Source organism: Euprymna scolopes, chromosome 22 (assembly GCF_053919585.1).
Source record: "Euprymna scolopes isolate OS-2025 chromosome 22, ASM5391958v1, whole genome shotgun sequence".
NCBI lineage: Eukaryota > Metazoa > Mollusca > Cephalopoda > Sepiida > Sepiolidae > Euprymna > Euprymna scolopes.
The window spans coordinates 35,445,417-35,471,375 of NC_136503.1; the positions used below are offsets into that span (position 1 = coordinate 35,445,417).

The following is a 25,959-nucleotide window of genomic DNA, read 5'->3' on the forward strand; positions in this document are numbered from 1 at the left end:
CCATGCAATGACGTCATGGCTGAGAAATGAATTCTCAATATAGTTGCTAGTTTGAGATAGAAACAAAGAGAACAGTCGGACAGACAGAGTCAGGGTTGGACGGACAGGAGACAGAGCTGACATTGGTCAGAAGGAGTCTCCCTTTGGAAGCGAAGGGTTAGAAGTTGTAATCATGTAGTGACTTTGAATTTCTGGATGTCATCAATCATTGACCGGTTGAATGAATAAACAAACATCATAATTTTGTAACTGCATCTTTGTGTTGATCATTCTTCAACAACTAAAGGTAATGTTAAACACATCTTTATATAAACATTGTGTCCACTCATCGTAATAATGAACTTTGTGTATAAACCCCATTCTCAAGTAATGTATAAATCCATCTTTAAGTAATGTGTCTCTCCATCTTCAGAAATATATTCCTCTCCATTATAAGCAATGACTGTCTCCTCCTGTGATAAAAGAACTGATAACTCATCCCTCTCCTAATATATGTTATAAGAACCACAGACTGTAAACTGTATAAATGCCTCTTCTCTTCTATCTCCCCTCATCCAATTGTATTACATTTCCCCGTCTCTTTAAAATGTACTCGATATATGTCTCTCGCTCCAATATGAACACTCAACTATATAATATTCGTCAAATGACCCCACCCCTATGCAGCACTTGTCTGTGAAACAATGTAAGGTTTACATGTTAAGTTAAAGACTTGCAGGAATGCTATGAAAAGTAAAGAGTTAGTGTTACTAAAACTAAGTGATGATCAGTAGTTTTAGTGTTAGGAAGTCCTCCAGAAAGAGGAAAGTTCTCCTGTTAAGTTTATAATAAGGGAATACGGTGCAACTCAACTTTTTTGTGTATTTGTAAGCATTCATTAAATGAAAACTGCAGTCGAATTACTAGAAGGTTGAGAGAGGATAATAAATTTAAGTGCAAGAAGTGGAAGACAATGGAGATGGATTAGAATTCAGATATAGAGAAAGCATATTTGAATGGCAAAGCTATCGAGGTTATCAAGTTTTGTTACCTTAGTCATATTAAAGCTTGACCTAATTAGGAGTGGATGAAGTTCAGGACATTTAACCAGCAGAGCATTACCGCTGTTAGCTAAGGGAAAAGCTGATCAGACATGTGTACACAGTGTGATAATGTATGGAAGTGAAATCTAACCTGTGAGAGTTGAGAATATGTGTTGCATGGAGAGAAATGATATATGAATGATACAATGGAAGACAAATCTTAAAGACTTCCTTAAGATCTGATGTGCTCAGAGTAAGATTAAATCTGGACAGTATGGGGAGATGCATGTCAAATAGGAGGCTTTGATGGTATGGCCATAGTGAAAGAATGGATAAGTTTCTGGGTTAAATGTAGAACAGTTGAGGTAGCAAGTTCAGTTTATGGGGAAGGCCAAGGAAAGAATTTGAGGAAATGAGAAAAATGTCTTTGAGAAAAAGAGGGATAAATAAAGACCTGGCCGGAGATAGGTTTGTTTAAAAGTCAATTTCTAAAAGCTGTCTAATGCATGCTAGCATATAAAATAGACATTAAGCTGAATATGATGATGATTAATTAATACTAGTGAGGCATTACATCAGTTGCCATGTGCACTATGTATTGAACTGTCATACTATGCTTGTAACTTCCTCATCCACAATAACAATAATGTACAATTTCATTTAAAAAGCAAATGTTTGTTGCACAAAACTTAAAAATATATTTGGGGGAGAAACAAACATGTACTTGCCATTTCTGCGTGCTTGTGAGCTCAGTGTGATTTGATTAAAGGAGCGAGAAAGAGAGACACTACGATTTTGTTTCATGTTAGCATCAAAGATTTGCAGGAGCATGGCAATAGAAGCTATGCATTATGGGAACTTGTATTATTTGTATTACATCATAGTTGTTCATTTTGTAGAGTTTTGGATGATGTAATATTGGACCTTCTTCATCTGTATCTTTTCAATCAGAATTTTTATGTTATTTAACCTTCTATAGTGACTATTGAACCATCAGCCTCCAGAAGACTTTCACTTAGAACTAATTAATACTCAATACCTTATCCGTCAAATAAGACGTAAACATTCCTGAGTTCAAAAATATGCACCTGAAGATGGTTGGAGTTTACGTTGGGTGAAACATTCTGAAAAGAATAGTATTCTAAATATTACAAATTATCAATCATCATCAGAAAAATTCTCAAACATGTATTAATTACACAGGTGGCCTTTCATAGCTGGTTATAGAAGGTGACAACTTGGGCTGTGTCATGTCTGTTTATATAGTGATTAAAGCATATGCTGATATGAAAAGACAAGCTAACAAGCAATGCTAAATGAAACTGCATTCTTAATTGGTTTCATTATGCCATTCACAGGACGCACTTTGTTGTCACACAGTTTCTTTCAAAGAAGTTTATATAAAACTAGCATTTCAGCCCGGCGTTGCCCGGGTGTTTGAATGTGTATATTGAGCAAAAAAAAAAAAAGTGGTAGTAGGAAGGCAGGCTCGAACCCGTACCACGGAGGAAAAGAACGAGAAAAAAACCTGACGTCTTTGTGGTTACGACCACCGCCAAACCTGAAGTGACTTATGTTTAAATTAAGGCTAGACAATCGAAAGGAGAGGATATCTTTCAAAAATATGGACGAAAAAAGCGACTCCCCCCCCCCTGTAGAAAAGTTCCTAGTTGAAGGTGAAGATATTAATGTTTTTAGCCAATTTTTCGATATTTGTCATATGACAGGTCAAACTTCAAAACGATACTGATCTTGGTAAAAATCCGTCGCCTCTGTCGAAAGTTTTAGGCAGACATGCAAACATACATACATACATACATTTATATATTGGTAACTAAAAATTTTCGACCTAAACCGATGAAAAAGCTTGCCCTATCTCTGAATACCCTTTATGTAAAATTTCAAATGTTTAAACCAGAAATTGTCTGAGTAATTTGGTAGAGACCGCAGAGGTCAAATTTTTTAAAACTTTGACTCCTATTATGACCCCTTAAAATTTATTGTTTTGGGATCAAATCAAGTTATTAGGTTAGATCCATGTCCAAGGAACCTATATCTAAAATTTCAAGTGTTTAGACTCAAAATTGTCGGAGGAGTTTGGTAAAGTTCTCAAAGGTCAAATCGTTGAACTTTGACCCCTTAACATCCAAATTTCTGGCCGAAAATGAATCAAAAAGATTTTCCCAAATCTCAGTACCCTGTATATCAAATTTCGAGTCTGTAGACTTAAAATTGACAGTTATTGCGTAGGGAAATGTACACACACAGACAGACACGTTCACTTTTATAGATATATAAAATTAGATGGCTTGAGATTTCCCAGTTTTCAGGACTGTATAATGTTCTGGACATTTCTCTCTACTTTCAGGCTGTCACATCTTAAAAACACTTTTTGCATCATAAATTGATTGCGTATTTGTTATTGTATATTTAATTTCAGATGTTTAACCAGTCAAGAATTGATCATCCATATGTGTTGGCTTTATGTTTAAGCCTCCCCCAAAAGCTGATTCATAAGATCCTCAAGAAAATTCAGACTCAAGCTGGACGAAACTACCGCAAACTTATGGTAACTCATTTTTTGGAACATTTCTTGTTTTTTTTTTTTGTTTGTTTTTTGTTTTTTTTTTTGTTTGTTTTTTGTTTTTTTTTTGTTTTTTTTTGTTTATTGAAAGCTGCCTGCAAGAAGCAAAGAATTATCACTGTTCTTTGTTTTTTTTATTTTATTTTATTTTGTTTTCTTCAGGCTCTTGGAAAAGTTGGTCATGCACTTGGAATGTTCTACAAAGAACCAGATGTTGCTTCTCGGTGTCATTTGATGGAAATAAGTGCTACTTGGGGACATCGTCTTGGGAAATTCAAAGTAAGAAACATTTTTTATTTTAATTTTAGGGCATCATTTTAAATGCATTGTGAAGAGGTACTATCTATCTATTGGTCATTCAAAAAAAACAAAAAAAAACTGAAACACAAATAAAGAGAAATTGGTATGATGTACATACTCATGACGAAACAAAAACATCATATTCCAAAAATCATAAATTGATCAAATAATTTTAATTTTACAATGAAAATCATTAAGTGATTTATGGGAATTCTTAGGCATTACAACATAAATCTAATATAAGTATGAATTATTGAGTTACCTCCCTTGTTTCTTAAAAAAAAAAATTTCAAAATGGCAGGTGAGACAGTCACTCTTTGGTTAACCATAAAATTTTATTTCCTTTTTTCTAAAAATAAAACTACTTAATCAATTGAAGTGATTTTTTAAAGATATTTTCATTTCGTCACAGGTACATACATCATAAAGATTTTCCTTTTTATTTTTTTAATTAGTTTGAATTCTGGAGTTGCACCCTTTTAATGGTATCTTTTGGTTATTATTTGTTCTTTTGAACAAGAACTGTCATTCCAGGTAACATTTCAAGTAGCATGTCTTTTGCTAAATGTGCAGATTAAATGGATGAATTTTAATACTCATTCTTGTTATATGTAGAGGGCTCATGGATATTATCCATCATTCTGTCTTGTAGACCAGAATTGACAATTTTTTTCAGGATATTATTCTATCTGCTCAGCTTATAAGTACAGGAAGAAAGATGTCCACAATGTTTGGACTCAAAACTAACTAGCTATGCTAGCTCGTTATTGCTTTGGAAAGTTCGCTATTTGAAATATTTGAAATGGAAATTTTAAATGATAAAGATTTCATTTCATAAGTTTCTTATAAATACAAGACTAAAACTTTGGCCTTTATTTGTTAATATTTCAGTCATTTTTCATTTTGATACAAATTTATCTTTTAAGTAAGATCATAATGAAATCAAAAAAGAAATCCATTGTTCTTAGCAATAGTGTGTCTATGTGTGTGGTGGTGGTGGTGGGGGACTTTTTTAAAATTCAGAATTTAAAATAGCAAGCTGTTAAAAATTAAGGTGGATACATTTAAAAACATAGAAGACCAAAAAATTCTTGAATTTAAAAACCATAAAAAATAATTGTCGCTAATGGGAGTAAGTGATCGAATAAATAAATCACCCTATCTTTCCCTTTTCTCTGTTTGCTTATGCTTCATAGCGAGTGATATTAGTTTTATTCAATAAAAGTTTCTTAGTAATTTATTCTTCTCTTTTTATTAAGTCACTTTAATCGATATTAATATCAATAAAACTATTGCATATATATATATCTGGTGCTACCAGATCAGACTGTCTATTGGCTTCCTGAGATGAAATGCACCTACATTGATGTTCTTTTTTGTTTTTCTATTCTCTTTTGTAATACTTAATTATGTTCTGCAAAAAAAACAAAAACAACAGCCCCCTCCTTTTTTCCCTTCCTCCCTTCCCAACCCCGTTGGTGGGGTATTAGAATACACCGACTGCCCTCCAGTAGAGAGTAAAAGTCCCTCAATGGGGCCACCTATTTATCGTGGGTGGTGTCCTGTGACACCTTGGAACGGAATCCTGGTGATTGAGGGATGTAGAGGATAAAAATGAGTTCCTCTCCTTCCCAGCATGCCACTTTGGTCCTTACCTCGGCTAGATCGGCAGTCGGAGAGGCCTGCTCCGATCAATCGGCTGGTCACCTCCAGCTCAAAATTTGACAAACATAACCAGAAAACACACTCACACTTCCCACATTATACAATAATGGATTTAGTAAGTGGTGGCTCATGGGTCAATCAACTTGTTGGACAAATGGATCTAACACGACTGGAAAACTGGTATTCTTATTAAAAAGAGACTCTAAAACTTTTAGTAAAAATGGATGAAATACAGGTGCTTGGATCCACCAGCAAGAAAAGTATACCTCTCCTGTATCCCTGTTGCTGATGGGCCAAATGCCCTCCCCCCCAAACAACTCTCATATAGGGCTCCGAGGTGGGTGGAGAGCATGAGAGATAACATAACCTATAAACTTCCAACATGGCCTACAACAAGCCTAGAAAAAAAAAGGAACCATGGTGAAATCAATGACCCTACAAGCTCAGATTGCAAAGCCGAAAACAAAAACCAAACCTCCCCTACATACATTATTATAGAAGCAATTGAAGGAGAGCCAATGACTAAAATGTCTCCATTCAAAATAGAAAAACTCCTATCAGACAAAATCAAACCAAAAACAGTAAAAACAAATAAGAAATGGCACATTACTGATAGAAATAACAATCCAGAAACAAGCAATGGAAACACTTTGACGATGGAAAAATCAAAACCTACCCCCATAAAACTTTGAATATGATCTGGAGTCCTGAACTATTACTGTGCCCCTTAGAAGAAATCAAAAACAATCTAAAAAACCAAAACGTCATTGATGTCAAAAGAATTCAAATTAAAAAAAGAACCGGTGAAGCCATTAACACAAACATATATGTCCTATCATTTGACACTCACTAAATCCTTAAGAATGTAAAAATAGGATATGAAAAAATAAATACTGATGTTTACATCCCAAATCCACTTGGGTGTCATAATTGCCAACGATACGGGCACCATGTATGAAATGGACGAATTTTGTTGAGAGAAACAATTTTGGAAAAAGTTTTTTTAAATATTTTTTCGTTTTAAATATATAACAGCATGCTTAGATTAGCTAAAAACGCTGTCATAAAATGTGATAGAAAACGGATCTGTAGTTTTGTAGTTTATCGAAAACGAACATACCAAGTTTCATTTTATATATATATATATATATTTATATATAAATTTTACAGAGGGTTAGAAAAACATTGATACTGTCACTTTCAAATCCGATATAAGGGGACCAATGTTTTTCTGATCTTCTGTAAATTTTTTAAAGAAATATGCTCTTATTTAAAAAAATTTTTCTTTATAATTGAGCACTTTGCTAGAGTTCTTTCCAACAAACACCATACAGTTTATATATATATATATATATATTGATTTCAGGTATGTTTTAAAGATGCCTTATTTGGTCCTCTTAATGAGAAATACAAAGTTTTGAACCAGATGGCAAGTTCTGAGTTGATTGGTATTACAACAGTAAAGGATTTCTGCACGTAAGTTTTTTTTTTTTTTTTTTTTTTTTTTTTTTATTGATTTGTGTTGAAAATTGAAAGAATTGTTCTAAACAAAATCTGTATTAAAATGATGTTGTGGACTTTAGACAGTTAAATTTCCCTCTAAAAAATGTTTTTTTTTTTTTTTGTTTTTTTTACAAAAGTCCAGTGCTTTATTATTGATTAAACATCAACTCATGAAATTGTTGAGAAAAAAGATTTTGAAATAATCATCAACCTTAGAACTCTCTGTATCTCTCTCTCATTTATTTATTTATATATATATATATATATATATATATATATATATATATATATATATATATATAAAACAGAAGAATACCAGTCTCAGGACAAGTAAAATTAGTTCCCCAGGCATAATGTTTTTGCATTATTATTATTACGCTTTCTTGCATAGATTAAAATCTACATATGATGCTGCTTAACCTTATGTCTAGAATATTTATTCTAATTTTAATCAAAATACATTAAAAAAATTAAGATTGAGGGGTCTTAAAAAAAAAAGTGAAATTCAAAAATCTTGCTTAATGTCTAATGACTATAAGTCAGATTTAATGCAAATCTGAAATATTTTAATTTTCAAATGGGACTTGTGTCCGTTATGCTACCTGAAAACCTTTTCAAATATTTCAACGAAACTTATAGAATTGATTGATATAAGACCTATTGTTAAAATTTCACAAAAATCCAAAGTATCTCAATTTTCTTGAAACAATTTGCATAAAACTGAATTAAACTTAAATATTGCCCACATTATAATTAGCAGCTGTGGTCTAAAATTCATAATTATCGGTTAATTAGTTTAGGAGTGAATTCTCTACTTACAAATATATAAACATATTCACATACATATCTGTTTAAATAAAATTGGATAATATGTTGTGTGTAAAACCGATGGAGGTAATTCGGTTCATATTTAAGTGGAGTTCTTCATTAGATTTGGTTTAACATCCATTTTACATGCTGACATGTGTTGGACGGCTTTTTATAAATTGACTTTCAAGGTAAACTATCTCTGGACAGGGTTTTATTTATCCTTCTTTCTCTTATGTACATCCTTATCACTTTTTCCCATGTTTTTCTTGGCTTTCTCATGTGGGGTGAGTCTGTTATCACAATTGTTGTACATCTACTACCCCAGAAACTCTCATCCATTCTTTCAGTACAAGTCTCTTATTTTACACAGATCTCTATATACTGTCCAGATTTAATCTTTATCTGAGCTCATCAGATTGAAACCGATCTTTAAGACTCGCATTACACATCCATTGTATAATTCTCCTATTTCTCTCCATGCAACGCATGTCCTCAATCCTCACTAGCCAGGTTTCACTTCCATACATCATCACACTCTGTACTTATACCTGATTGACGCTTCTTTGGTTGATAGTGGTAAAGCTCTGCTAGTTAGTAATGGCAGAAGTTCCTTGAATTTACTCCATCCATTCTTAATTATTGCTATCACACAAGCATTGCAAAGTCTATTTTTAATGTAGGGAAATTTAGACACCCCCCCCCTCCTCCTCCTAAGGAAAAAAAAGAAAAGAAAAAGAAAGAGCCCTCTGTATTAGGACAAAAATTTAAATTATCCTGATCTAGAAAATGTTCTCTTTCAAGACAGAAAAGCTGAAGTGTAATATGTTCTGATGCTATACTTTGCTACTAGCCAAAATGTCACGGCTTGATTTTGTAAAACCAATTCTGATAATTTTTTGTTTCATTTAATATTTAGCTTTAAACCCAAAATTATATATATGTACTCTTTTGTTTTTTAACGAAATCGCTGTAACAGTAGCAGAGATTTTGTACAAAGCGAGTAGATAACTAGATAGTTTGTTTTATTTGGGCTTCTCATCTTGGTTGTTATTTTTATGACATTTCAGCTGACGTCACACGCAATCTTCAGATGTATTCTCAAATTTTGGAACCTGTATGGAATACCCCCCACCCATTTAATCCATTAAGGTAGATTGTTCTTGTTCTGTCAACTATGACAGAGTAGAAGTGTTAATTAAATTATGATGTTATTCTTAGTTATTATAAACTGTGATAAAGCTTGACCTTTTAATTCCCTGAATACTTTTGGAGAAGTTGAAGATTCAATCCTTACTAGAGATAATTTTTGGTCATCAGAAAACAATATGCACCATTTTTAGGTCTTCCTCGCAACAGTTATGTGTATTAACCCTCTCCATCCTATCGTTGATCTGGAATTGTAGACATCAACTTTGTTAAATAAAAAAAATCAAAACCGTGTTGTGATAGAAGTTAGCTGTTAACCAGATTTGTTTAATGTTTTTTTTTGTCCGCGATCAAATTGTTTTATTATTGTTGCAATAATTTTTTACTTATACTGGAGTATGATTGAAGAAAGTTGGAAGATTTTATTTATACACCCTGGCGATATGAACTGACCAATCAAATGGAGCCATGTTCTGCTAGCAACCAATAAAAAAACAACAGAATTGCTCCATAAAAATATTGAATCTTTCAGCATTCCCCGCACACGATTTTTTTTGTCTCTTAACAGGAAAAGGAATTTGCTTTCCGCCTGCACTTCACAAGCCAATACTTGTACAGATCAACTTCCTGACAGAAAACCTATTCTTCATGTTCGTCTTGGCTTTTACAATTCAAAGCTTCTCTGATTGATGACTGCCATTTTGTTTGGAACAAGATTTTTTCTTTTCTTTTGAAACCAAAAATGGTTTTCAATTAAAAAGTCCTGTTTGCTTGTGAGCCTTACAGTTAAAGTTTATAAATGAATCGAATATTTTTGCCCAATTTTTGCAAGGCTTTTTAATTATTTTCTTTAACCAGCTTAACCTTTTTCTTTTATTTTGCCACACATTTCATAAATTACTAATCTAAAATTCTTATTAATGTAACATGCATATCAAATCAATGTTTAAAAATTTGAATTTTTATTTCTTTCCTTTTTCCCCCCCTTGTCTCAGTGATTTCCAAATTGATAATGATGATGGGATGATCAAATACCTTGAATATATCATCAAATCAATCACATTAACCCACAATCAGTGGTCAGTCTGCAATCCAGTTAAACGGCAATTGAAATTGAATAAAGTAGTTGATGCTATAAGACGTGTCCAGTCGCAGTCAAGATTGATGAAAACACTCACTACACTTATCAATTCGGTTAGTTGAATTTTTTCTTTTCTTATATATATATATATATATATATATATATATATATTTTTATATATATAAACTAGCAGAGTTACCCAACATTGTTCAGGAGCCATAAAAAAACTATATAGAAGTTTAATAGTTTGTGGAACATCTTTAGATTTAAACTTCTATCTCTTCCACTCTCTCTCTCTCTCTCTCTCTACCCTTCTCTTTATCTTGATTTCCTTATCTCCTCACCCAATCCATTCCTGTTTTAATGTGTTGAAAGAAAATAATGATGCAATTCATTTACTTTTGCTTTCTTTACTGTTTTATTTTTTTATACCTGTTTTTTTTTTTAATCTCTGATTCAAGAATTAAGAAAAAAAATCCCTTCACCTGTTCTCTTTTTTGTCTTTTCTGCCTTTTCTATCCCTCTCCTTTATCTTGCTAATAGCACAAATGCAAAGAACTTTCCTGTCTTCATCTGTGTGTTTAACATCAAATGGAATTTTCATGAAAAGTTTCTTTTCAAGGAGTTCCCATCTGTATTACAACACTTCTTTCCTACAAAACAGCAAGTGAGGTAACCTGCAATCTTCAGATGTATTCTCAAATTTTGAAACAAAAATGTAGTAAGCAAAAAAAAAAAAAATAAATAAATGTTCTGTCAGCAACAGTACAACTTCAAAATAGTCAATATCGCCCACCTCCAGAAGAGAGAGAATTCCTGTCCGTGATAACCGTGGTAAAAGAAGACACACTCCAATCGCCAGAAACACCCACACACACAGTTTGCAGGACACTGCCGACTCGTCTCTAGCCTCCTGCTTTTATAGTGGCCGGGAATTATCCATTTGCATAATCACATGAGACAGAAACGTGATTTTCCGAGAGTTGCATGGGGTAAATGCTAATAAAAACCCCCGGACGCCATCTTGGAATTCTCTTTCCCCCCCCCCCCCCAACTGGTGACACAACAGACATACCCGAGGTAAGCTCTTTTTCCCCTCATTTTAGTTATTGCTGCTTCTGCTACACTCCCCCCTGATCTCATGATCACAAATGGGGCAGGGGGGCAGTCGTCTCTGTCTGGTACTTCTCCGAAGAACCGGAGGCAGCACTTCCTCCCTGCCATCCTCCTCATCGCCATTATTGCCACCAGTCTGCTCCATAGGCGGTGTTTCACAATCAGGGCAGGGGGGCAGTATTCGTTTCTGTCGGGTACTCCTTCGTAGAGGCAAGACGGGTGGTCCTTCCTCCGCTTCTTCAGTATGTACATTATATGGCTCAAAATCCTCTTCGTCGTCCTGCATCATACTCTCTGTCTTTTCAGAAGACATCATACTGTCTGAGTCTCCCTCTTCCTCCGATGTAACAACATAATGGCGAGGGCGCAAATCCTTCATGTGACGAGGCACACCGTCCACCAAAATTGACTGAGGGCTGATCACCTTGGTCACCTCACCCTTGCCGAACCTCGTGGTACATCGATTTTGCGGTCTTCTGACCCATACGCGATCTCCAACCTGGTAAAAGCTGTACTTGGGACCTGGGGACGCAGTTGCGAGATTGGTCTCCTTTACTCGAACTTCGTATTGATAAATCCTATTGGCAGGCGCAGTGGAGGGAGATGTGTCGTCTCTTGGTGTGATGTTATACCAGTAGACAGCCTCCTGTATGGGACAACACATTCTAGCCGCTATTCGTTTCACTGTACGATGACATCGCTCCGCTATGCCATTCCCGGCTGGAGCGTATGCACAGCGGAATCGCAAGTGAACTCCCCATTTACATGCAAATGCTTGGAACATATTGCTGCAGAAAGCTGTGTCATTGTCTAAAAGGAGTTCATGCGGCGCGCCACGCTCGAGGAACACTGCCTCCAACTGATGAATCACGCTTGCCGAGTCCTGCCTTGCCAATTTCCTCCAAATGGAGAAACGCGATGGACCACAGTCTGTTAAAGTTAAAAAATGGAAGGTGCCATAATGCGTGATATCCATTCCAATTCTCTGCCAATTCTCGTTAACTTCCAGCTTTCCCTTTTCCCACCTGACTGGCGCTGGGTCAATGGACTGACATTCCTCGCATTTCTGTATGACCGTTCTGACAGTTGCTTTTGTCGTGGTTGGACATCTTCTCCTGACAAAGTAGGTAGTGCGTCGCACCCCCGGATGTCCACTATCTTTGTGAATAGCCATGATTTGACTCTCATCCAGCTCGTCTGTGTGGACCGCGCCTATCACTGGGTCAAGACCGTTTTTCTTTTTCATTGCCTCAAACCACCGCTGTGGCACTCGTGTCAGTCGGTCAGCAATGTTTCGTGCTGATGGAACCAGTGTCACATCCACTGTCAGCCCGTACTCTTTCACGAGCTCCTTAAGAGTGCTTAATCGCCTTCTAATAAGCATCTCACTTGCTGCTTTGGTGCGTACTCGCGCCTTTCCAGTTAGCGTGTCCGAGACCCAATGGTATACGCAAACAGAATCTGTCTTTATGTGTAGCACCTTGCTCTGCCACTGGAGAGCCAAATTGATGCCTTTCAATACGGCATCCAGTTCAGCCAAGTTGATATGTTGAGAGTCATCTTCAGGTCGCAGCCAACATGCATCTTCCAGCACAGTTTCACACATCTCCAAGGCTGCCCCAATTGCTAGGGAGCTAGCATCGACCCATACATTCAGCTCTTTGCCGTCCACACACCAATTTCCCTGTGCCGGATCGTTCTGCTGTGCAGATTTTAAGGTTTCGAACATCATACGATGTAGTACGGCGTCCCTTGCTTCATCATCCCAGCCCTTCGTTACCGAACTTACTCTCCTTCTGAGTATTCCGCAAGCCACACGAAGCCAACCGCACACCGGAAAGTGCCCGACAAGTCGACCACACAGGGAAAAGATTGTTCGTCGCGTAACAATACTGGGAGCCTCCGGAATTGCATTTCCTCGCTTCCACCGCAGTTCATTGCGTTCCATCCTGACTGCCAATCCCAGCACCCGTGCACCGTCCTTCAACTGCTCCGGGTTCTTGCACTCCAACCCGAACTGCGCGAGGTGTTCTCTCACACGGGTCGCGGGCACCACGTCTTCATTGACAAAAATGTCATCAATGTAAGCAGATGCTGCGCGGCTTATAACTTCTTCCTGAGATAGTACTTCGCTGACAATTGCTCTCATTATCAAGGGAGCCACATTCAAACCAAACCCCAGACGGGTCAGACAGTATTTTTTCCCATCGATTTCCACAGTCTGGTATGGCCACAGTGTCTCATGGACCCGGACTTGTAGGTATGCTCTTCTGAGGTCCAGTAGAGACACGTTAGCACCTTTTTGTCTCCACTCACGCAGCTTAGCCGCACAAACATCTGCGTTGGCCGTAAATGCGTCTACGTAATGATTTAGCTCCCGGTAGTCCATTACCGGGCGCACTTTGGCTTTGTTCTGCTGTATCACAGCCATCAGGGGAATTAGACCTTTGGGGGGTCCCAATTTATCCTCTGGGTATGGCACGAGCCAACCATTATCTATCCAGGTGTGGAGCTCCTGCGTGTATTCTTCACGAATTTCTGCTGGCACTGGGTACTCTGACACTCGATTATGCAGCCTTTCAGGGGGGTGGTCCACAGACCATTTCCACGATGCGGTCCACGTTCGGTTTTGATGGTCAAAGGTAGCAGTGAAATCTGGTTCATCGATAGAAATGGCTGCGCATTTAATACTTTTCCTGGCGCCCAACCGCACTGATCCTGTAGGCTTGACAACGACACCTCCTAGAGCTTTTATGGCGTCGATCCCTAGAAGCAAGTCAAATCCCAGTGGCTTGCCATGCACCACCAACACATTGACTCTGGCAGACACACCTTCATCAGTGGATACAGAGACCGTTCCAACACCGCAGCACGCATGGGACATTCCACCAATTGTGTTGACATTTACGTTTGTTTTTCTCCAAGACCGGCACCGGTCTGCATGTAAAATTGTCCTGGAGCATCCTGTATCAATAAGCGCCAAACATCGCGTCCCGTCAACATGGATGCTTATCACCGGGAGCGTTGTGTTCACATCTTGGTTGGGAAGGAGACTGGCGCTTATGCGTCCTCCCCTTGCTCGTTTCCCGAGCAGTTCCGAGCCCAGTGTCCACTCTCACCGCAACGGTAACACCGTGTTCCACGTTTTCGACAGTCCCTTGCAAGGTGGCCTTTAACATTGCATTTGAAACAGATCACGTTAACAGGATTATTCTGGGCCCTGTCGTTGGGTGAGCGTGTGGCCGCAACCACATCCTGATTTTGTTCGCCAGTCGTCGTCAAAATTCTCGCTCTCGACATTAGCTCCCCCATGGTCAGGGCTTTGATGTTCGGCACCTGTTGAAGAGCAATTGAGATGGTGTCAGGGAATCCAGTGACAAAAATTAATTTTGTGAGTCTCTCTGAGCTTTCTCCTGTGAATCCGGCCAATCCAACCAACTGCCTGATTTTGTTGGCGTACACATCCACACGTTCACCAGCCCATCTAACCATAGTTATTTTTCTATATGCTGCAAACGCGTCATCAGTAAATGCCTCCTTTAATCGAGCCTCAATCTGGTCTATTTTCTTTTGATCGTCTTCCTCCATTTCCATGTAGAGGGCCAGTGCATCGCCTTCCAGGTATAAAGGTAGCAGACTCGCTACGTCATCCACCTGCTGAAGTTGTGCGACAAGTCTCACTTTTTTCAGCCACGCTACAACGTCTCCCTCGCCAGAGAACGGCTTGATAATATCACTGCTTATCCGCACCTTCGCCATATTCGGGCCGAAATAGCTTGAAACAAAAATGTAGTAGGCAAAAAAAAAATAAATAAATGTTCTGTCAGCAACAGTACAACTTCAAAATAGTCAATATCGCCCACCTCCAGAAGAGAGGGAATTCCTGTCCGTGATAACCGTGGTAAAAGAAGACACACTCCAATCGCCAGAAACACCCACACACACAGTTTGCAGGACACTGCCGACTCGTCTCTAGCCTCCTGCTTTTATAGTGGCCGGGAATTATCCATTTGCATAATCACATGAGACAGAAACGTGATTTTCCGAGAGTTGCATGGGGTAAATGCTAATAAAAACCCCCGGACGCCATCTTGGAATTCTCTCCCCCCCCCCCCCCCAACTGGTGACACAACAGACATACCCGAGGTAAGCTCTTTTTCCCCTCATTTTAGTTATTGCTGCTTCTGCTACAAATTTTGGAACTTGTATCGAATACTAAACTTATCCCCCCCCCCCAATTTAACCCAATTAAGGTAGATTGTTCTTGTTCCCTCAACCATGACTGAATAGAAGTGTTAATTTGATTGATTTGAGACGACATGGTCATCTCAAATCCAAGGTCACAAATACTTGTCATAAACCATCCTCATAAGTAATTAAATGTTCATTTTCATTCATCATTTTTATTCTCTCATAATATTCTTCATCATTTAACTGACATTTTGTCTCATGAACTATTATCCTCAAAAAGCATTTAGCCTTAATGACTCCTTAATTAAAACACAAATACACACATTTTTATATTTAGTGGTCATTAACAAAAAGAGATGTGTTATTGATTTACAAAATTTAAAAGATTTTTTTTTAGAGTAAAAGATGACGATCCTTTATCATGACTATTTCTAAGGTTCATTATAAAAAGAAAAAATTGGTTTCTTTTTTATCTGAATTCTTTTTGTTTTTCTTTTGAAGGTCAACATGTATGATTATGAAACATTGTCTCTCATTCTAAAAGAAGCCAGTCAGATCGAAAATACTCCATTGCTTGAGAAGGTAAGAAATTAAAAAAAAAATAAATAAATACTGGTTTTCATTTTCATCTACATTTTCTTTCATCAGTAACCTAAAATATAAAATTTCTAGAAATTTACCAACCAGGGAGGGGTCTTGTAAAGTCTACATCCTATTTTTCTTAACCATTCATGCAAATCAGCATCCGCATTACTCGAAAATATTACTCTTAATATTTGTTTTACGGTGGTACTTTTTTATCAGATACTCTCACCACTTCAGGCCAACCTGAAGAATATGCGTCTACTAATATTAATAATAGTCCTATCTCATTGACATAGGCATGATCCATGTGTACTCTGCTCCACGGAGCCACACATGTATTTTCTTTTGCTTGAAATTCCTGAGTTCTGTGCATTTTGTGCATCTTTTTATGTAGTCCTCTACATCTCTTGAGTACCCCGGCCACCATGCTTCCAATTTTAATCTTCTTTGCGTAGCTGCTACTTCATAATGTACATCATCAAGTGTTCATTAAAACTTAATTAGTTGATTCAAAATGTTTACAGAACATATAAGCATCTGGCTTTCTGAATAGCTGAATGATATTCCTTTAATCTGAAATATTTAGCTGATTTAACTGAAATTCCCGTCTAACAAAAAAGTACCCGGTGGTATTGGTAGCAGTTCAAGTAAATATTTAAAAGTGAGTAAAAATCAAAGTTACTTTCACTTTAGAAGTTTTTTGAAGAGTCAGATAATGCAGAAAAAATATAGGAAATAAATGAATGCATAATTTCTGGAAACATGCATGAATGGTTAGACTAATTGGATTGTGAAACAGATGAGCATATGAAGGTTTTTGTTATTTTCCTATTTTCTCTTAATGCGGATAGAAAACAAAAAAAAATTTTTTTCTTTATTATAGAGATATACATACTGAGCATTTGTATAGTTGTTAAAAGCAATAGTTGTTATAGATTTTGTGTGATTATATCCCAAAATTACGAAAATCGATAAAGTAGAAAATCATTTATTAAATAAATTTGAATTTGAAGAAAACGATCGTATTTGCTTATGTAAGACACAGGAGAGTTCAAAAGGGGCGTAATTTTCCGTTTCGATTTATTTTATAAAAACAAGATGGCCGCAATTTTTCACCTGCTAATATAACTAAAGTTACTGTTTTTAATAATTCAGTAATATCAGCTAATTTCCACTGCATAATTTTGAAGTTAACATTGTAATTTATTGGAATTGACAAAAAAAAAAAAAAATCAGGTGAAACCATTGTTTTTTATCTGAAAACTCAATCAATTACAAAATTTTGTTCTGATAGTGTAGAAGTGCTGTTTAATCTTTGACTTTTTTTTTTTTTTTTTTTTTTTTTTTTTCCCCAGAGTGTGAAATTAATTAATTTCTTGAAAGGATACAAAAGAATCACTTCACCTTCAGATTATGAATGTCAATTCCGAATTGATGGAGACCAGGAGAATGTAAGTTTTAATTTCTTTCTGTTGTTGATATTTATAATGTACTTATTGTACTTATAAATTGTCAAATAAAAAATTGAAAAAATGTTGGATATGTAAAAAAAATATATAAAATAAAACTGCGTATATTTCAGCTTGCATGAGAGGATTTTCATGCAAGCTGAAATATACGCGGTTTGTTTTTATATATACATTTTTTTTTTTTTTTTTTACATATCCAACATTTTTTCACTTTTTTATTTGGCAATTTATAACTACAATAAATTGCGGTTTCACTTAATGCCTTAACTAGCAAATTTTAGCATTGCTACAAATATAATTTGCTGATTTCTTTATGTCCTCTGATGAGAAGAATAACCAGAATAGCATTCTTTGAAACTCTACGGAATAAGGACTTTCTAAATTGGTTTTTGGAGTATTCAGTCAAACAATAAATTGTGATTGTAAAGTTAAACTTACAGTTTTAATTTTCTTTCTCTTATATATAATTAAAGATCAAATAAGTATTGCAAGATGTGTGCGGAACAGAAGATTTTGATTATATGGCTTTGTTGAAAGAATAGATGAAAATTCTTAGGTTAGTAGATGTAGAACAGTTGAGGTAACAGGTTCAGTTTACATGGGAGGAAGTGATAAAACCTGGCCAGAGATAGGTTATGATAGAAATCAATTTCCTAAAGCCATCCAACACATACCAGCATGTAACACAGACATTAAATTGAATATGATGATGATGAAGAAACAAACGTAAACAGGTATAATTTTCTTTTCCATAATTGTTGATCATTCATAACCTTTATCCGTTTATTTTGTCTGCTTATCGTTTCCAATGTTTATTGTTGTCTGTCCATATTTTTCCCAGTTACAGTTTGTCTTGGACGGCTTGCCTCGTATAAGTGAAAACCGTCTGCCATTCCATCCTCTTGTGTTTGGAGATCCATGGCGAATTATAAGTGAGTTTTTGTTTTTATATTTATTATTTTCCTCCATAAATTTTTTGTATCAATTATTTTTTAAAAAATTTTAAAAAAATAATTCAATCTTTTGTAAAATAATTCTGGAATCTTTTACCGGTTTTTTTTTTTTTTCCTTTCTTTTTCTAACTACTCTATCTAATGTATTTTGTATGTCATACTCCTTTGGGATGATCTCCCCTTTTAACTTGCCCTAATAGCAAAGAAAAATATTGTTTCACATATATTTTCACAATTAACATTAAAATAGAAATAAAATTATATTAACAGGACAATTTAACTTGGAATTAAATGAAGATCACTACCATATACTTTTTCACTGTGCTCATAACATAATATTTCTTTGTTTTTATTGACCCCACCCCCACCCCCCAGTTTTGCCTCTTAATATAGTGGGAAGAAGCTGATATGTTGGAAATCTCCCTGAATTAGTGCCTAATATGGTTTATATTTCATTAAAATTGGATATACATATTTGAAGTTTTAAGAAAATTCCATCCTCCATGGGTTATTTAAAAGTATGTAGATATTAGGTATGTTGGAGATAATATAGAACTTAAGAACCATTTCCATTTTCTTCCCGGGAGAAATTTTCTTTTTTTTTTTCTTTTTTTTTTTTTTTTTTTTTTACATGGAGGTCGCCACTTATCAAGGCCTGGAAGCCACTCAGGGATAAGGGTTATTGCGTGTACAGTAATCAATGGGATAGTATCGTATTAATCGTTAGTATTGGAGATTTGATAAAATGTCTTAAGTGGGCGATTCATCAGGAATTTGTTTATGTTGGGCTTGAAGACATTTTAGAATTTTATACACATTATATAAATTTAATCACAATGGGATATATTTGAAGGTCTAAGGAGGTTTGTGCCCTTAAGGGTGCATCTAGAGATTCAGGGATACTTCCATTGTTTTTCCTGGTATTTTTTGTTTTTTTGTTTTAGATTTTTTAACCTTTCTTTCTACATACAAGCATAACTCCTGCACAAATACATTGAGTTATATATACATATGATTTCATCTGATAGTTTCTAAAAAATGTCCCCTTAATTCCCCTTTTTATTATCATTTTTGAATTTATTATTTAGTCTCAAAGTATTCTTTGCTATTGCTGTCACATGTTTGAGTCGGTGACCAGTCATTAGTGGTTCAGTCATTAGTGTACCTTTTCATTTGTGTACAGGTAATGTCTGTTTTGTTGAGGTTTTGACCCCACTTTAGGACAAAACAGTGACACCCCAGCCTGAAATAAAGTTCATACCAATCACCACTGTTTCGCTGATGGTAAAAATATGATAGGAAACTTTATTACAATTAAAATTTACAATACATGTATTGTAAATATCACTGTCAAAAAAGTTTATTTATAAGAGACAAGAAAATGAAGAGGAAAGTGACAATGACAGTGAATAAAACTGAATCACTTACTATGTTGAGCACTGACACATACTTACTGTTACTGGTTCCTCCCTGCTTCTGACTGTAATTTACTGAGCTGATTAAATAAAGGATGGCCAACGATACAAAAGGAACAGAAGTGGAGGGCCAGCTTCAGACAAAGAAGGGATAAATCGCTATTCAATTGCCCAGAACAGAACTAGTATTTATCCCAATCAGTTTTACCATAATCTATAATAAGCTGCATGATCCACTTTTACTCCATGTACTCTAAAAAGTTAAAATTTATTTGATCTTATTTCAATGATTTATTTGACCTTATTTTTCCAAATCCAGTCTTTTCTAATAATGCCAGAATATTTGAATTATTATTTTGATGATTTAAGAATAAATCGAAAGCACTAGGGATCTTTGAATTTTCATGAATCCTTGTGGGTATTCTCTTTATGTTACTGGTATACAAATGAAAATGTACAGTAAAGACCTATGCCTGGGACACTAATGACCTGGATATGTTTAAATCATGTCGCAACATAAATGCTAATTGACTAATTTTCAAGTAAGATAAAAAATTTAACAACCTTTTATGAAAACTACTGGCATCAAATTTGCTAAGTGTTTATCATTTCCTTTATTTTTTACTAGCCTGAGTGCCTGGCGGTGCCCAGGTGTTTGGAGGTGTGTGTTGAGCAGAAAAAAAAAAAAAAAACGTACTGAGAAGGAGGAAAAGAATGTGAAAAAAAATTGATATCTTTGCTGTTGCATCCATTGCCAGACCGGAAGTGATGAATGTTTAAATTAAGGCTAGTCAATGAAAAAGAGAGGATAACTTTCGAAAATATCAGCGAAAAAAAGCGACCCTCCCTCTCCCTGTAGAAAAGTGTCCAGTTGAGGGTAAAGGAATTAATGTTTTAAGCCAATTTTTTGTCATCCGAAGGGTCGAGCTGCAAAACAATACTAATTTCATGAAAATCCATTGCCTCTCTTGAAAGTTTTCGGCAGACATACAAACGTACATATATGTAAATAGATAGGGGAGAATTATATTATAGATTGTTTACTGAATGAAAAAACTTCTTTAAAAAATATATAAAATAAAAATATTAAATTAAGCTCATACTTATCTGTCATTGCTTTAATTTAATTGAATTCATTAAAGCAGATACAGCCAGCATCTGTTTGTTCATATTAATATTATTTATTTTTTTAACTTTTGCAAGAAAACTTTTTCAAGTTTGAGATGAAATAAATATTTTAATGTAATGTTTCTTTTCTTATAGTTACTATCATTTTTTAAAAAATATAAGATTAACGAAAATCCAAATTTCTTTCGAAAAACAAAATAACTAAATTCTTTTGTATATTTTGAAAATCAAAAACAAGTAGCAGTGTAATCAATCTTTTTTTTACTATCAAGATTAAATAGATAGCATAACTAGTAATGGAGATGTGATGTTCATAACTAGTAATGGAGATGTGATGTTCATAACTAGTAATGGAGATGTGATGTTCATAAGAAGAAAAAAAAATTATGAAATTTGTTTTATTTTTTTATTTTTTATTTTTTTTTCCTAACAACTTGGATTCTTGAATCAAAATATATAATAGTAAACCCCTCCCCCCATGGTACAGAACTTAACATATGTTAAGCCCTAAAACTGCAGCGTTTGTTCATTTTCATCAGGATTTGACATCCCTTGGGGACTTTTGGGGCTAAATGGTGGGGGTTGGGGGAAGCAAATGCTAAACTTAGTCATTTTTTTTTTTTATGCCTCGTTCACTGTGCACTCACAAGGGACTATGCCTGCTTCACTTGTTTTTTCTTCAAATAATTCCTAACTTCCATTACTGTCAATTACTTATTCCTTATGTTTCTTTATTTTTTACTTTTACAGCCAAGGAACTTGATGTGAAGAATACACAAACTTGGCTTTCGGCAGCAACAATTCTTCAAGTATGTTTATTTATTTTTATTTAGAATATTTATTGAAATGCATGTAAAATATGCCAGTTAAAATACCAAGATAACTTGTGAACATATTTATCAGTGAAAAATGTTAGTGTACACCTAAAATTATTGAAAATTAATAAAAAAAAAAAATAAAATCAATTTATATTATTTGGATATGGGCAGATGCCTTTTCAAACTGTACATAGGTCGCACACATGTGCACAAATATTACTCAACTATGCACTGGTTACCATGATCCCCGATTTAGCCGACAGGCCGTATTCTACTTCCTGTGCTGTTAGTTGCCTTTCTCTATCTCATTTCTCATCTAGCCGTCGAGGTAGACCCGCCTTTTACACACACCTTGACAAGGCATTTACCTTTCTCAAAGTAAAAATGAATATACGTGTTTCCCCTTAACTCTTGCATACACTATGACCATTCAATGTCTATTTTAATGAACTTTTGTGATCATCCAGACACACGTATGCACAAAGAATATATACGCACAATGAATGTTCTAACTCCATATACATATATTAAACATTCCTCTGCGACTGAGAAAAAAGAAAGAAAAATCCTATTTTTCTTCAACATGTTGGCAACGAGTAAATGACCCTGCCACATGTACAACAAGATGGTTTCAGCCAAACTCATGCTAGTAGGCATACACATTTTTTTCATCCACATGTGTGCGCAGTAAAAAAAACGTAAATAACAAAACTGAATAGCATTTTTCTCAAATTTCTACATGTCACAAATGTTAACCTTTTTTCGCTGTCTAAATATTTTTTCCACCATGTGCGCACTTTTAAAAAAAAAAAAGATTCCAGCTTTCTGTATCGTCATCGAGATCGAGTGGCAACAAGCTCACCAAAAACTTAAAATAGCGACTCTCACGCTGTTTCAACTCGAGTTTTCAACAAAAATATGGAAGAGAACAAGCGACAGCAAGCCAACCAGTGTATACTAATAAAAACACTTGCACATCTTCAAAAACACAGTGTAAAACAGAATATTTTTTTTTTTTTTACTCTCTGTGTGTGTACGCGAAAGGAAATAATAAACTACAATAACATGTTATGGCATATCAACCTTTTACAACAACAAACACAACAAGCAAACTGACAAAGACACTTGTCAAGCACAGTAAACTCCAACGATCTCACCGGCAAGTTACCCAGCCAACATGAGTTAAGCTGTCAAACGCACACTACGAAACTCCTTCCTGGATGTTCACAATCCAACCGACCCACTGGTTACACCAGTCATCTGATCAACGTTGACACCACGCTTATCACAGATGAAATCATTTTTCCCGCAGACTCACTTGTGACCGTCGCGCTAATCTCGACAACTCTCTTTTCTCGGAATGGATTCATTTCCTTGCAGACACATTTGCAACTGATGCGAACTAACTTCAACCAACTGTGCTGACACTTGTGCACACTTCCTAGATTCGGCACCATTATGCATCTATGACTGCAATCTCTCACACTTGCATTCACATTGATCATCCTGTGACCTTTCCACACAATTATACAAGCGTTGAACTCTTTTTGTTGATATTTTTTCCTGTCGCAACCTCTTTTCTCCTTAGCCTCCGGCTATCTGGAGGGGGAGTATTATGGGCAGATGCCTTTTTGAACTGATATGCAATTACATAAGTCGCGCACACACACAGAAATATTACTCAACTATGCATGGTTACCTGCCCTTGTCGTGATTCCCAATTTAGCCGACAGGCAGTGTTCTACTTCCTATTCTGTTAGCTGCCTATCTCTATCTCTTCCCGTCTAACCGTCGAGGTAGACACATGCTTTTTGCACACGCCTCGATAGGGCGTTTACCTTTATCAAGGTAAGAATGAATACATATGTTTCCCTTAACTCTTGCATACATTATGAACATTCAATGCTTATTTTAATGAATTTTTGTGATCACACACAAACATCCAGACACACATATGCACAAAGAATATTCTAACTCCATATATGTATATACAATGAGCGCATACGCACAACGGACATTTTAGTTCATGCATGATACACACACACACACACACACACACACACACACACACACACACACACATGCATGTGTTTATACAAACACACTCTGTATTTTTCAATATTCCTCTGTGTAAATAAATAATCCTTGTATATATGTAGCCCTGTTTTAGCATGCTTCCTTTTAATGTTCTTTAAATCTACTCGTAAACTTGCTCTTTATTGTTGATAGTTTATTACGATACCTCACCTGCTAATGGCAACCTCCAACCTTCAATGTAACAACAGTGTCTATGAAATATCAAGCACACAATCTACAGATCAGGAACAACCAATCCTAACTAGTGATCAAACCGATTTCTACAACTGATATTCGTTAGATGGATTCATCAAACTACTGTTCCCAAATATTCGTTACATGGATTCATCAAACTACTTTTCCCATCTTGAGTGTTATTTTCACGTTTAGGTTGATGCAATCTCCGACCTTCTTCAGGTTTATGTTGTCAAGCTTGGGAATTTGGATAGAATTTCGAACGGAACCTTTTATTTACTCCATGGGGGTAGCATTCTCTCGTTCTGTCAGCCACAACTGGATAGAGGTCCTAAGTAATTTATGATTGTATTTTTCAGTTGCCCATACTGAGAATTGAATCTTCAATCTTCAGGAGAATATCACTTTTTACAATTGATTTTTCCAAGTACGCTAACCATTGCGCTATGGGTCCTTGCAGACAACACTGGAAGAAGGTTGGAGGTTACATCGACTGAAACGTTGTGAAAATGACACTCAAGATATAACAAATCCTCATCTCAAAAATTCAGAAACGTAAAATCAATTTACTATTTCTACTAGTCTGGTTCACAGACTCTGAGTGACATTCACATCCAGCTAGAATGTCGTGGATTATCTCCCTTCTTTTACTATGAACATGCCATGTGATCTTGTCATTTGGTGTTCATTGACTTCAAATAGTAAATTTTATTTTTTATTAAAATTCTACTCTTATTTTCAATGGTTTTTGGTGTACACTAATATTTTTCACTAATAAGTATATTGATAGTTTTCCTGTTATTTTGAAATGTCATATTTTTCATGTTTCAACATTACCATCTCGATTTAGAACAAAAGAACTTGTGTTCTCAGTTGCCAGTATTTTACATCAGATTGTATGGAATAATTTTTTTTTTTTTTTTTTTTCCACTAAATATCAATAATGAACCATTCTACTTTAAGACTTAACATCACTTAACATGATTTGGATTTGAGCAGCAGAAAAAAAAAAAAAAAAAAAATGAGTTAATTTCATTTTGTTTTCTCACTATTTTCAGTTGTCATCTGATCAGTTGTATGTGGTCGCAGTGCAGAATACAATCCAAGCTTATGTACATTCCTCAAACGAGACGAATGCCAGCACTTTGGAGGACAAGTTCAGGTGTAAATGGGATCCCCAAGAAGTAAACAATCACCTGCTTGATTCTGTCAAAACTGCTATGAGTGAAATCAAAGATTGTGAATCTGCTCTTGCTTTGTGTACACACATCATGAAGGAACTTCCCATGGGTAAGGAGACAAATGTACAACATAATTTCCAAAGGAAAAACGAAGAGAAATGATTACATTAAAATGGAAGTTAATTATTATGTTCATTTCATTAAGGTTAGGCATTTTGTGAATGACTTTCAATTGTTCTTCTGTATTTTTTCTCACTTATCAAGACCTAAATGCCACTCAAGGATAAGATTAGGTGACCAGTGAGACAACACTGTGATGATCGGTAATGGTGAAACTTTGATAGTGTTTATATATTTAAGAAAACAGCTCAGCAGTAACTTGTTTATATTAAACTTGAAAATGACTGTTATAGTCAGCTGGGAAGCAGCTCAGCACTATTATGTTCTACAAATGAATAATTACAGGAAAGAAACTTTTCTTATGGAATTTATGTTTAGTTTTAGGTACAGATAGATAATAAGGGAAATTGTTGGCAGTTGTTGTAGGTAAACAAGTATTTGTTGCAAATGTTTTGTAGGGGAGGGTGGCATAAATCAGTTTAACACCTGCCATGAAAATATCAATAGAGCAAAGATAGACTCTCTACATCGTTTCTGTGATTAAAAAAAAGTAGGGTGGAGAAGACGGTTTTACCCATTAGATTTCGAATTAGGTTTTATC

The 25,959-nt window shown here is 35.5% G+C and overlaps 1 protein-coding gene across 1 annotated transcript in view; it reads left to right on the forward strand.

Annotated features, from left to right (window-relative positions):
• LOC145243965 (kinetochore-associated protein 1-like) overlaps nucleotides 1–25,959 on the forward strand; it is a 208,545-nt gene that overhangs the window by 141,456 nt on the left and 41,130 nt on the right. The window contains exons 40-48 of the mRNA XM_080107095.1: nucleotides 3,463–3,591; nucleotides 3,769–3,885; nucleotides 6,938–7,047; nucleotides 10,026–10,224; nucleotides 15,920–16,000; nucleotides 17,359–17,454; nucleotides 18,314–18,404; nucleotides 21,719–21,777; nucleotides 25,116–25,347. Of these exons, the coding sequence (XP_079963221.1) occupies nucleotides 3,463–3,591; nucleotides 3,769–3,885; nucleotides 6,938–7,047; nucleotides 10,026–10,224; nucleotides 15,920–16,000; nucleotides 17,359–17,454; nucleotides 18,314–18,404; nucleotides 21,719–21,777; nucleotides 25,116–25,347 (1,114 nt within the window). The remainder of the gene's footprint in view (nucleotides 1–3,462; nucleotides 3,592–3,768; nucleotides 3,886–6,937; nucleotides 7,048–10,025; nucleotides 10,225–15,919; nucleotides 16,001–17,358; nucleotides 17,455–18,313; nucleotides 18,405–21,718; nucleotides 21,778–25,115; nucleotides 25,348–25,959) is intronic.